The sequence below is a fragment of the Scyliorhinus canicula genome, chromosome 15 (genome assembly GCF_902713615.1).
Source record: "Scyliorhinus canicula chromosome 15, sScyCan1.1, whole genome shotgun sequence".
Classification (NCBI taxonomy): domain Eukaryota; kingdom Metazoa; phylum Chordata; class Chondrichthyes; order Carcharhiniformes; family Scyliorhinidae; genus Scyliorhinus; species Scyliorhinus canicula.
The window spans coordinates 87223605-87238026 of NC_052160.1; the positions used below are offsets into that span (position 1 = coordinate 87223605).

The following is a 14422-nucleotide window of genomic DNA, read 5'->3' on the forward strand; positions in this document are numbered from 1 at the left end:
GTAAGACTCCCAAGATTAGGAAAATATTTTTACAAAGAGGGCAGAAAGTGGTGGTGGGGCGGCCTCCTTCTGTATTGTAGGGATTTTATGATTTGCGAAACTGGAGGAATTACATGTGAAATTTGAGTTGCCGAGGGGGAGCGAATTTAGATACATTCAAGTCCGGAATTTTGCACGCAAAGAACTACCCTCATATCCTCATCTGCCGGAACGGACACTTGCAGAAGTTGTTGACTTGGGACGAGATGGGTGAGGGGAACATTGGAGATATTTATGGGTGGCTACTGGGAACTGATAAGGCGCTAATGCAAATATAAGGAAGAAGTGGCAGGAGTTGGAATCAAGCTTGGAGGAGAGGTCCGGAGTGAGATCATGTATTTTTTAATTACCTAGCGCTGCAGTCTTCTTTTCCAACTCCAAAGAAGAAACCTGGAAAGCTTCTTGAACCTGCTTGGATCTGTTAAAAAATAATGTTCAGACTCGAGTACAGCACATTCTGATGATTTATTTTTCAGATGACAAATTCCCATCACTATTCAGACAGTTTATTCTGCAGAAACAATATTAAACGAAGCATCAATTGTATGTAAGTAATCAGATTTAGTTGGTCAGACTTAGCGGGATTCTCTGATCCTGAGGCTAAGTGTTGACGCCGTCGGAAATGCCATCGCGTTTCTCGACGTCATCAACAGGGCGCCAGGATCAGCAATTCTGGCCCCTCCAGGGGGGCAGCAGGGCGCTGGAGCGGTTCACGCCACTCCAGCTGCTGATCCAGCCATGGAATGGGCGCCGGTGGATGCGCGCATGCGCAGTGGGTCCGGCGCAAACCCGTGCATGCGCAGTCCCACCGGTGCGATTTCCGCGCATGCGCAGCGTCTCCCTTACCTGCGCTGGCCCCGACCCGACATGGCGCAGGAGTACAAGCGCCGGCACGGAAGAAAGGAGGCCGGGAAACAGAGAGGTCGGCCCGCCGATCGGTGGGTCCCGATCACGGGCCAGGCCACAACGGAGGCCCCCCCACCCGGGGTCTGACCTCCCCCTCCCCCCCCTCACAGGCCGCCACATGACCATTTAGCACCGAGGTCCCACCGGCTCAGAGCAGGTTAGAACGGCGCCGGAGGAACTCGGGTTTATTTTTAACGGCCGCTCGGCCCATACGGGCCCGAGAATCGCAGGGGCCGCGTAGAGCGGCACCTGACGACGCTGCGCCGACCATGCCGGTCCCAATGGCGCCGATTCTGCGCTCTGCTCTCCGGAGAATCGCGTCACGGCGTTGGGGCAGTGTGGCGCGATTTGCGCCGCCCCACCGGCGATTCTCCAACCCGGCGCGGGGTCAGAGAATCCCGCCCAATATACTTAGGAAAAATAGGTTGGCTGCCAATGTCCTTCTAAATATTTTGGTCGAATATATTTTTTGTAGCTTTTACTCCATAGGAATATAATGATTGAAAAAACTTGAAACAATTTTTAGATAATTTGAAGATAATTATTTGTTACCTTTGCTGTTCTGTTTTGAATGATTCTTCCAAATGTTCTACTGTATTCCTAAGTTCAGCAATTGTTGATGTACTGTTCGATGTAATCTTATTGAATTCTTCAATTTCGGTTTCTTTTTCATTAGTAAGCTGAATGATAACCTTCATTGCATTTTCTAACTCTTCTTGAAGAGACTTTTGAGAAATCTAAATCACAATAACAGAACAAGCATGTCAAATTAGTCATGTTTTTTACTATAAAATTACCAGTTAATCAACATCATTCAGCAAACAATACAATGTCATAATTAAGACAAAACAGCATAAATTATTTTGCATTGCCACATAAACACTTTCTGCCAGGTGTTTGTGTAAGTCAATATTTGCCACACATTGCTAATGCTTGTGGTAGTGCACAAGAGAGTCCGAGTTGTGGCAACATTGCTTTTTTGTATGCATGTTCTAGTCACAAGCATCACATGCCTAAACAGTATCTCAAATGTTCTTACCGCCTACTATGGCATGTGTTTGCAAGATTTGCAGGTTGATGCTCAATCTGTTTGACTGCATTGTGGTTATCAAGTCCTGAGGTGGTACTCAAAGCTAATGCATATACATCTTTCCTTTTCCAAGTCCATCACAAGACCCTGTAGCCATCTGGGATGACCACTTACAAAGTAAACAGGGATACTTGCAAAGACCCAAGGGAAATATGGCCAATAGAGGATTCAGACAAACCCAGAGCCGAAATGTATATTTTCTGACAGAGAACCAGACAGTATCGAATCCCTTTGCCAATTTGCATTCTAATGACCCATTTCCCCAGGACAAAGGATTGATACTCAGGTATCAGATACAATTCCAGAACATTGGCGCCACTCCCTTCACCCAGGAAGCCCAAACAGCCAAGGTCAATGACCGCTCAGGACATGCCCAGCCATCAAGGCACCCACCCCTTTATTGGTTCAAATTGAAGGCAGTGATCGAAGCCTGCCGAATTATTGGGTCCAAAGCAAAGGACCGCCCAAAAGAGTGCAAAACCCCAAAGAATAAAGAGAGACACTGCCATGTGTTCGATCTCTTTTGGCCCTGGCACACCGGCACTCTTCGGCCCAGCCTATACCTGAAGCCAACTGCAGCACCACAACCAGAAGCAAGCTCAAGATCAACGATCGCAACCAGACGGATGAGCCCAGCATAACCAAAGTTACTTCTCCAGACCCAGCCACTCCAGATCCGAACTAAGGCCTTGTTCCTCTGTCAAAGCCGGGTGCCTACACGTTAAGTACAGGTTGTTGTAGTGTTACTGTTTAGTTTGCAGTGTTATTATGTTGCATGTGTGAGTTAATCTTGTGTGTAAATAAAGCATTATTGAACTTGAACTAACTGACTGGTTGTTAATCAATATCCGGTTGAACCTTGTGGTAATATCATCTAATACCTGGCGACTCTGAAAAGCAATATTACTCGACATTAAGAAGGGCAACATTATTGGCGTCTCCAGGGCAGAATTGGCAACAGTTATTAGTGACACTAGTGGGATAGTATTCAACTGCTCAAAATTAGCAACCTCTGACGGGACTCGACCTAGAAGTCACTCCGAGAGAACCCACAAAACATTGAATTGGCAATCCAATTGGAAAAGTGAAAGAAACCACAAGTGTAAGACCCCCATTGATCAGACCTCCAAGATTTGGAAGCGTGTAATAATTTGCATGCGTACTAACAGGAACATAAGGTAAACTCGTTGGGCGCGATTCTCCGCCCCCCACGCCAGGTGGGAGAATAGAGGAGGGCCTCCCGACATTATTGACGCCCTCCCGCTATTCCCCCCCCCCCCCCCATGCCCGACCCACGCCACGAATCGCCGCTCGCCATTTTTTACGGCAAGCGGCGATTCTCCAAGGCCGATGGGCCAAGCGGCCAGCCCTTCATGCCCGTTTCACCACGGCAGCAAACACACCTGCTGGCTGCTGTCGTGAAATGGGCGCCAGATGCCCGTTTGGGGCATCTAGAGGCCTGATTGGCACGGGAGCACCGCGACTGTGCTTTTGAGGGGACAGGCCCGCGATCGGTGCCCACCGATCGTCGGGCCAGCGTCCAAAACAGACGCACTCTTTCCCCTCCGCCGCCCGGCAAGATCAAGCCACCACGTCTTGCCTGGCGGCTGAGGAGAAAGACGCCAACTGCGCATGCGTGGGTTGGCGTTGTCCAACCTGCGCATGCGCGGCTGATGTCATCAGCCGCGTCAGCCGCCGTGACGCTTGACGTGCGGCCTTCACGACCGTCGTCAAACCCGCGCCGCCGTGACGCACGGGGCCGCGCTCCTAGTTCACCAAAGCACCTTTCAGACACAATACGATAAGGCCACGGTAGACCACACCAAATGCAGGCAGCAAATTTCACGGTTACAGTCACTGCTCTCAGTGCAAAATGGTTTCAGACACACCTTTGGACCAAATTTAGAAGATGGCCCCGGTTTGCAGGAACTCAATGAAACTGCCTATAGGTATGTAGAAAATATTGAAAATCAAAATAGAGCCCCCAGGCACCGAAAAGGAAAGCACCCACACCCACCGACTGCACAGACAGCACGCAACCCCATGAATCCAGTCACCATGCAACGCAAGTCACCGATTGATGACAAACCCGATTTTGTGTACACCACCCCATTATCCATCACACAATTGAGAGATGCCTGTGCCAAAATTGAACCATTCCAACCCACAGCAGACCCACACTATCTCTTTGAGCGAGTAAGACAACAGTTATGTACGAACCTGAGGAAGTGAAACTTATAGTGATGAGCCTTGACCCATCCGTTAGTTCAGCACTACCCGATCCACAGAATATATCAGGACATGAAGGAAGCTATTTTAGATGCAATTGGCTTTAATTGAGGAGATCCCGCAGAAGGTCATTCTGACGTCGAGGAGCGGCGTGAACCACTCCGGCGTAGGGCTGCCCTGAAGGTGTGGAATCCTCCGCACCTTCAGGGGCTAGGGCACGCTGGAGCGGTTTGCGCCTCGCCGGCCAGCGGGGAAGGGGCTTGGCAACACGCCAATCAGCGCCGAAGGGCCTCCGCCAGCTGGTGCGAGTTGAGGCATGCGCAGGAGCGCCAGCGTGTGCTGGCGACATCCCACCGCATGCACAGGGGGGGTTCATCTCCACATCGGCCTTGGCGGAGGACCACAGCAACCGACGCGGAAGAATAGAGTGCCCCCACGGAACAAACCCACCAGCGGATCGATTGGCCCCGATCGCATCCAGGCCACCGTTGGGGCACCTCCCTGGGTCATATCCCCCCGCGCCCCACCCCCCCCCCCCTCCCCCCCGAGGACCCCGGAGGCCACCCGGTCCCACCGGCAAATACCTGGTGTAATATATGCCGGCGGGGCTTGCCGAAAATGGGCAGCCACTCGGCCCATCGTGGGCCGGAGAATCACCAGGTGGGTCGCTGCCAATGGCCCCCGACCGGCGCGGCACGATTCCCGCCCCCGCCAAATCCCCGGCGCCGGAGAATTCGGCAGCCGGTGGGGGCGGGATTCACGCCGCGCCACCGCCGATTCTACGACTCGGAGGGGGTCAGAGAATCCCGCCCCACACATAATGTAGTGTGGGTTCTGAAGAGACTCTCCAGAGATTGGGAACAATTACTACATAAAAAGGCAGAGCAGGAGAAAGTAGAAGCAAACATGAATCCAGTAAGGACGCACCAGGACCGGCATGTGTAAACGAGGGTAGACATGACAGACAGAACACAGAGCATAGGGATGCTATAACTGCAGACATAAGGGACATTACACCGGCGAATGCAATGCCGCCCCCAAACCAGCAACGGAATCAGCAAGCGAACGCCCACATAGGAACAATGCCAGGCCTATACACAGTATTAGCACCCGCCCAGACAATTCTGCCATAAATAGCACAGATTGACAGACTCCCCAACTTGGGTCTGCAACACTCTGGGACAAGTCAGATAGACCAGTAGTCACAGGCACAGTCCGGTGACACCCCGTAGAGTTCCTTTGGAACACAGGAGGGTCCCACACCACATTAAACTCCTCCGCAATGTTCCACCAAGATAAATAGCCCACTACAGACACTATCACTCTTCACGGATTTACAGGACATATCCAGCAAGGATATATTACCGCCCACATAGATTTCCAAATTGGGAACGTTAATGCCAAGCACCCCATTGTCTTAGTAGATTTGCCCCGAACAGCAGAACACATTTTAGGGATCGACTTCATGAGTTCACACAACCTTTCCTTTGACCCCGTGAATAAGTGTGTTTGGAAAATGGCTAGAACAGTGAGAGCCCCCGCCACGCTCACAGCAGGAGACTACGAACACGGAATCTGCTCAGTAGGCGACTATTGGTTTGAGCCGCAAGCCATTAGTACAGATAGGACAATTAGAAAGATCCTAAGGAAACACAAAGCATCCTTCGCCCAGCACAAGCACAACTGTGGAAAAATTCTGGGAACAGTCGCCATTATAGGTCCCGATCCCAAGCCCCAGAAACAATACGGCTTCCCACAGCAAGCCGAGGGAGAAATTGCAAAGGTAATTCAAAGTTTGCTAGACCAAGGTGTAATTCAGTCCGTAGCCTCAACAAACAATGCCCCAATTTGGCCATTAAGGAAACCAGACGGTTCATGGAGACTGACTATTGATTACAGAGAACTCAATAAAGTAACTCCATTGGCAGCCCCCACCGTTGCCACGGGTCACGAGACAATGCTGAAGCAGGGACTTCAGTCAAGGTATTTTACGGTACTGGACATTAGCAATGGCTTCTGGTCCATTCTATTAAAAAAGAATTGCCAATATAAATTCGGCTTCATGTTGCAAGGACAGCAATATATATAAACATGCCTTCCGCGAGGTTTCCACAACTCCCCCTCCATTTTCCACCGACAATTGGCAAATGGATGATCAAAATTTCCCCGACCCAAATGCCTCATTCAGTATGTGGACGACTTGCTCCTACAAACTGATACCAAGGAAGAGCACATTTCACTTCTTTCCGAAATATTAGGTCTCCTATACTCAACTGGATGTAAAGTCAACCCGAGAATGGCCCAAATCCTAAAAGGTCTTTTATTTAGGCACGGTCAACCCGAAAAAGGCCCAAATCCTAAAAGAAAAGGTCTTTTATTTAGGCACAGTCATCACCGACACTCTTCGGCCCAGCCTATACCCGAAGCCAACTGCAGCGCCACGACCAGAAGCAAGTTCAAGATCAACGATCGTTACCAGACGGATGAGCCCAGCTGAACTGAAGTTACTTCTCCAGACCCAGCCACTCCAGATCCGAACAACGGCCTCATTCCTCTGCCAAAGCCAGGTGCCTGAAGGTTAAGTACAGGTTGTTGTAGTGTTAGGTGTAGTTTAGTTTGTAGTGTTTTTGTGTTGCATGTGTGAGTTAATCTTATGTGTAAATAAACCATTATTGAACATGAACTAACTGATTGGTTGTTAGGTCTTTGATCAATATCCGGTTGAACCTTGTGGTGGTATCACCTGATACCTGCCAACTCTGAAAAGCAATATTACTCGATATTAAGAAGGGCAACATTATTGGCGTCTCCAGTGCAGAATTGGCAACAGTTATTAGTGATGCTAGTGGGATAGTATTCCACTCCTCAAAATTGGCAACAACCCAAGCAGAAACAGCTGAAGAAGAGGAAGAATAGGACAGTCTGTTGGAAGATGCATCATCACTTCTTCTTACCCTTGTAAGCATCAGCTCAGAAGCTTGTGCTCATTACAACTCAATGGGAAATTGACTGAGCATAACTAAGCACAAGAAAAGGCAATGGAAATAATGACCAAGGAACCAGCTCAATATCCTAGAACTCTGTCAATGGCACAAATGAAGACTTCCGGAATTGAGTCCATAAAAGAAATATGACAGATGCTGTCAATAGACTGCATGCCACTCAGGGACCACGTGTACAGTGCTGGAGGAGTTCACCTACAATAAGAATGGAGCCTCATGCATGACAATTGAATCACTGCAGTGATTTTATTCACTTCTGAATATTGCACTGTTGGCCTGGATTCTCCGAGCCTCCAAGCCAAAATCGCGCTCGGCGCGGGGCCGGAGAATGGGGCATCAGATCCGCGATCGGGTTCGACGCTGGGACACGAACCTCCGGTGACAGGAGAATCGGCGCAGTCGACGGGTGCCGTCGAAAGAGGCCCCCGGAGTGATTCTCTGCGGTCGAATGAGTTCCCGCCAGCGTGGTTCACATATGGTTCCACCCAGCGGGAGCTTGGCACCGTGACTGTGGTGGCCGTCCTGGTGGGGGGCAGGGGGTCAGTCTCCAGGGGGATGGGGGGGGCATCCATGATCGGGCCAGCAATCGGAGGCCACCGATTGGCGGGCGCGCGCAATCTGGGGGGGGGGGCCTATCTTCTCCAACACCGGCCCACTGTGTGGACCACCATGTCGCGCGGGCTGGCACGGAAGCGGCCGCCGGGCCCGCGGCCAGAAGTGCAGGGCCACGTATCGGCAGCTGGAGCAGTGCGGAGCACTCCGGCGCCATGAAGGCCCCCTGTGGGGCACGGAATCGCTGTGCCAAGAGGCCCGTTGACGCCAGAGTCACGCCAGAGTCAACACTTAGCCGCAGATTTGAAGAGAACCGGCCAGGGTCCTCAGTTTGGACACTATGTTATCAGCTCTAACAGCATCAAAAGAAGTTCAGACTGCTCCTATTCTGGCTCTAGGTTCCACCATATCCTTCATTAAGACCTTGGGTGACTGCGCGGAGTTTGCACTTTCTCCCCTTATCGGCAAGAGTTACCTCTGGGTGCTCCAGTTTCACCCCACAGTCCAAAAATGTGCAGGGTTTGTGTGGGCAGGTAAGACTCCCAAGATTAGGAATATATTTTTACAAAGAGGGCAGAAAGTGGTGGTGCGGCGGCGTCCTTCTGCATTGCTAAATTTAAAGAAAAATATTAACATGTGTTTCCAAACCATATTATTTCTACATTATATTCTCAGACATGGCAATGGTAATGCAAGTGGCACTGGTATCAGGGTGCTTCTTTCAGGATGACAGCATGTTTGCTCCCCAGCCATCCGCTTTATCAGTGGATTGGTAACAGAAATCCAGCTATGCCAGACTGTGCAAAGTAGATGAGATGCTGCTGTGTGCAGCAGGGGCTTCTTCGGCCTGAGCTCCTTTAAGTCACCCAAAGCAGCCATCTCCAGTGCCATCATTAGAATACTATCCCACTAGCAGCCATTAAGTTGCCACTGTGTAAGCACTGGAGCAGTACTTGGTAGTTAGAAGCAACCAAAGACAGATGTCAAAGTGACCTTTCGCTTTTGTATGTTTGCTCGGTCATTTTAGAGGGCAATTAAAAGTCAACCACATTGCTGAGAGTCTGGAATCTTATCTGGGCCACAACAGATAAGGATGACAGATTTCCTCCCCTGAAGGATTAGTGAACCAGAAGAGTTTTCATGACAATCAATGGTAGTTTCATGGTCACCATTACAGAGACCAGCTTTCAATTCCAGATTTACTAACTGATCTCAAATTCTACCAGCTGCCATGGTGGGATTTGTACACATGCTGACTGAGCATTAGCCTGAGTTTCTGGATTACTAGTCCAGCGACATTACTATTGCACCACTGTTCCAAAAAATGGAATGTAGAATTAATCTAGTTTGGAAGTCCTTACTAACAATTTGAATGCATCTCAAGTGCACTTCTTTGAATGCTAACCACAATGTTTATAAACACTTTGCTATGATTGACAGTACCTTATCACATCAAACGCAGCTTAGTGCTTTCTGCTGTGAAAAATAAGAAGTGAAAGCATTTAACTGGAGGAAAGAACTGTCAATCATAGCAAGAGTGTTTCTAATATCGTGACTAGCATTCAAAGCAGGGTTCTTGAGATGCATTCAAGTTGAAGAGAAAGATAGATCAACAATCCACCAAGTACCTGTTTCTGGAGTAACAAAACTGTCACTAGCTAATGCAATGTATTGCCGTGTGAAATTGAATGGAATATTTGCATTTAAAAGGCCATCAAGGGATTTGAGGCCATTTAAAGTGTACTTGGCTTTCAAGGAAACGTCTGAAACATGTAACAGCTGCTGCTTAAAACACTTTTGTTTGAGGCAAGATGATAGGGAAGGGTAAGTGAAAATTTAGTGATTTTTCATTCCATGGGACCGCTCTTCAGGCTTCAGACAGGCGTCTCAGATGGGGTCTCTGTTGAGTGGGCTGATGAGAGTCACTGTTGCGGGGTTTAAGGGGGTGTCTGATGGGGGGAGTGAGGGGGTTGGGCAGGGGGCAGGATATGCATTATGGGGAGGTGGGGGGAGGCCTTTTGCTGGACTTTGTGGGATACCTCAGTATACCCCCTTGACCCACCGCAGGGTCCATGTCTGGGCCATGCTTCGGTAGCAGTGGGGGTCAGTGCATAACCGGGGACGATATGGAGACTTGGGCGTCCAAATCCCATGGAAACAGTGATTTGCATCCTCCCGCCGACACAGATCGTGTAGCTCACTGCCGCTGCAAATGAGGGACCAGAGCATTGGAAAAGGATTGGCGCCCAGTGCCAACCCAGTTTTCCGCTGACACTCCATTCTTCACCCGATCGGGAAACGCAGCATAAGGAAATGAAAACTCCACCTCCTTATTTGTGCTGTGTTTGACAGTTGAGGGATCAATCTGTGGACAGCGCAACTTGGAGAAGGCAGAGAGGAAATCTGCCAGCAGCCAGGAAAGGGAGCAGAGGGACATCAGGAAACAGAGTGATTCAAAATTTTAAGTGAGGCTTATGCGCAGGCTGAGAAAAACCAATTCATGGGCTGGATTCTCCGAGACATCACGCCAAAATCTCGAAACGCGATCAGCCGGAGAATCGGGTTTCACAAGAAATTTTGGATTCTCCGAACCTCCCAACCTTTTTTTTTATAAATGTTTTTATTCAGTTTTCATATTTTATATTGAACAAATTACAAATTGTTAGGAGAGAAAAAGAACAAAAAAAAACAAACAAACACGCAAAAATTAACATACATATTTACAGGTAAGCATCTTCGTAGTAGTAACTGCCCCCGCCCCCCCCCCCCCCCCTCAACATGTTTATTTAGTTTGGTTTTGGGCCTTAGCTAGCCATCGAACCCCCGTACCGAACCTGTAGCCCCCCCCCCCCCCCCGCTACCTTCCCCCGACTATTCTTCCTCTTGTACATTGGCCACAAATAGGTCCCGGAACAGTTGCATGAATGGCTCCCACGTTCTGTGGAAGCCGTCGTCCGACCCTCGGATGGCAAATTTGATTTTCTCCATTTGGAGAGATTCCGAGAGGTCGGACAGCCAGTCCGCAGCTCTGGGCGGTGCTGCTGACCGCCAGCCAAACAGGATTCTACGGCGGGCGATCAGGGAGGCAAAGGCAAGGGCGTCCGCCCTCCTCCCCAGGAATAGATCTGGCTGTTCTGAAACCCCGAAGACCGCCACTATCGGGCATGGCTCCACCCTCACTCCCACCACTTTGGACATAACCTCGAAGAAGGCTGTCCAGTACTCCACGAGTCTGGGGCAAGACCAGAACATGTGGGCGTGGTTGGCCGGGCCTCGTTGGCACCGTTCACATCTGTCTTCCACCTCCGGGAAGAACCTACTCATACGGGTTCTTGTTAAGTGGGCTCTATGTACCACTTTTAGTTGCGTCAGGCTGAGCCTTGCGCACGTGGAGGTGGAGTTGACCCTATGCAGTGCTTCGCTCCAGAGTCCCCACCCTATCTTCATCCCCAGGTCGTCCTCCCATTTCCTTCTTGTTGCGTCCAGTACGGTGTCGTCCCTATCTACCAGTCGGTCATACATGTCACTACAGTTCCCTTTCTCTAGGATACTTGCGTCCAGTAGGTCTTCCAGTAGTGTCTGTCGTGGCGGTTGTGGGTACGTCCTTGTCTCCTTTCGTAGGAAGTTTTTGAGCTGCAGGTACCGTAGCTCGTTCCCCCCAGCTAGCTGAAATTTCTCTGTCAGTTCGTCCAGTGTTGCGATCCTGTCGTCCGTGTATAGGTCCCTGACTGTCAGTGTCCCCCCGTCCTGCCTCCACCTTTTGAAGGTGGCGTCAGTCAGTGCTGGTGTGAACCTATGGTTGTTGCAGATGGGAGCCCTGTTCGACATTTTGGTCAGGCCAAGTTGCTGCCGCAGTTGGTTCCAGGATTGGAGGGTGGCTGTCACCACTGGGCTGCTGGAGTGTTTTTTGGGTGGGGATGGGAGTGCTGCCGTGGCGAGGGCCCGGAGGGAGGTTCCCATGCAGGAGGCCTCCTCCGCACGCACCCACTCAGCCTCTGGCTCCTGGATCCATCCCCTTACTCGCTCGGCTGTTGCTGCCCAGTGGTAGAATTGTAGATTCGGGAGGGCTAGCCCTCCCCTGGTTTTTGTTTTTTGTAAGACCTTCTTTGGGATCCTAGCATTTTTACCCCCCCATACGAACGCCATGATGAGTTTGTCCAGCGCTTTGAAAAAGGCCTTGGGGATGTAGATCGGAATTGATCTAAACAGGAAGAGGAACCTGGGCAGTACGTTCATTTTGATCGTCTGAACTCTCCCCGCGAGGGAGAGTGGGAGTGTGTTCCATCTTTGCAGGTCCTTTTTAACTTCCTCCGTCAGGCTGGTGAGGTTCCATTTGTGGATCCCTTTCCAGTCATGGGCTATTTGGATCCCCAGGTAGCGGAATTTATGTCGGGCTTGATTGAACGGCAGCCCCTTTAGTGCTGCCCCCCCCCCCCCTTGCGGGTGTACTGGGAAGATCTCACTTTTGCTCATGTTGAGTTTGTAGCCCGAGAAGGCTCCAAACTCTTTCAGGAGCGCGATGATTCCGTCCATGCTGCTTTGTGGGTCCGAGATATAGAGGAGCAGATCATCCGCATAGAGTGAGACTCTGTGCTCTCTACCTCCCCTTCGGATCCCCCTCCAATTTTTTGCTGCCCTGAGCGCGATTGCTAACAGTTCAATTGCTAGTGCGAACAGCAGCGGGGACAGTGGGCATCCTTGTCTGGTGCCCCTGTGCAGCTGGAAGTATTGGGAGTTGGTATTGTTGGTCTGTACACTCGCCATGGGAGCGTTGTACAGGAGCTTTACCCAAGCGGTGAACCCTGTTCCAAGCCCGAACCGCTCCAGTACCTCTATGAGGTATTTCCACTCGACTCTGTCGAAGGCCTTTTCTGCGTCCAGGGAGACGATCACCTCTTGTGTTCTCTCCCCGGAGGGGGTCATTATCACGTTCAGCAGGCGCCTGATGTTCGCGGTAAGCTGTCTACCTTTGACAAAGCCCGTCTGGTCCTCTGTGACCACCTCAGGTACACAGTCTTCTAGCCTCTTGGCTAGGATTTTGGCCAGTATTTTGGCGTCTGCATTCAGCAGAGATATGGGTCTGTATGACCCACATTCCGTTGGGTCTTTGTCTTTCTTAGGTATCAGCGAGATTGAGGCCTGTGCTAACGTGGGTGGCAATGTGCCCCTAGCTAGCGAGTCTGTGAACATCTCCCGCAGGTGCGGGGCCAGCGCTGTCGCAAATTTTTTGTAGAAGTCCGCCGGGAATCCGTCCGGTCCCGGCGCCTTCCCCGCCTGCATGGAGTTAATGCTGTCCATGATCTCTCCCAGTGCTAGTGGTGCTTCCAGATCCCGTTTTCTGCCCTCTCCCACAACTGGTATGTCCAGTCCGTCAAGAAACCGGTTCATCCCAGCCTTCCCCGTTGGGGGCTCTGAGGTGTACAGCTCTTGGTAGAAGGCCTTGAAGGTTTTGTTAATCCTCTCTGGCCGAACCTCCCAACCTGAGAAAAAGTTTAGGGAACGATTAAACAGAGCAGGTGAATTGTCTTAACAGCATTTAAAAGGTGCACAAAATGTGATGAAATGGGAAGCGGACAAGAAATCCAAAGTTCGTAGTTTTGCCTGTGGAGATAAAGTTTTAGTATTGTTACCAGTGGTAGGTGAACCTTTAAAAGCTAGGTTTTGTGGACCTTATCAGATTGAAAGGAAATTAAGTGAGGTGAATTATGTGGTAAAAACACCAGATAGAAGGAAGACTCCTTCTAAAAGGTACTTGGAAAGGGAAGGAGAGAAAAAGGTGTTAATGATTCTCATTCAAAGTGACAAACCAAATCGAGATGACTGTGAATTTGACATACCTCAAATTAAATTGGAAAACAGAGAATGTTCTTAAAAATTGGGATAAATTGTTGAGTTGCCTTCCGGGGGGGGGGGGGGGGGGGGGGGAGAGGGGGAGGACCGGGGGGGGGGGGGGGGGGGGGGGGGGACCCGAGGGGGGGGCGGGGGAACGGACCCGAGGGGGGGGGGGCGGGGGGGGGGAGCGGACCGAGCGGGGGGGCGGACCGAGGGGGCGGCCGCCCTGGGGGAGGGCAGCCACCGCGCATGCGCTGGTTGGCACCGGCCCAACTGCGCATGCGCGGGACCAGAGTCTCTGGCGCCCCCTAGCACATGGCGCCCCGGGCGACTGCCCGAGTTGCCGGTGCCTTGAGCCGGCCCTGCATATAGACTTAACCCTTTAAAATTGGCATAGGTTAACAAAGAGATTGAGAGTATGCTTACAAATGGCATAATTGAAGTGGGTTGCAGCCAATGGAGCTCACCTATAGCGATGGTACCAAAACCAGATGGTACCAACGGTTGTGTGTAGACTGTAGAAAGGTTAATGCAGTTACAAGAACAGTCTCTTATCCTATCCCACGTTTGGACGATTGCATTGAGAAAGTGGGACAATCAGCTTTTATTTCCAAACTGGATTTACTTAAAGGTTACTGGAAGGTACCTTTATTCAATAGGGCAAAGGAGATCTCAGCTTTTGTGACTCCAGATGGTATATACCAATTCAAAGTTACGCCATTTGGCATGAAAAACGCACCAGCCACATTTTAACAGTTAATTAACAAAGTTG

At 50.5% G+C, this 14422-nt stretch overlaps 1 protein-coding gene across 5 annotated transcripts in view; it reads right to left on the reverse strand.

Annotated features, from left to right (window-relative positions):
* Positions 1-14422, reverse strand: part of sycp1 (synaptonemal complex protein 1) — a 741816-nt gene that overhangs the window by 541364 nt on the left and 186030 nt on the right. For all 5 annotated transcript variants that reach the window (XM_038820847.1, XM_038820848.1, XM_038820846.1 and 2 more), the window contains exons 11-12: positions 1498-1682; positions 390-457 (exon numbers count right to left, since the gene is read on the reverse strand). In XM_038820847.1, coding sequence (XP_038676775.1) covers positions 390-457; positions 1498-1682 — 253 coding nt within the window. The remainder of the gene's footprint in view (positions 1-389; positions 458-1497; positions 1683-14422) is intronic.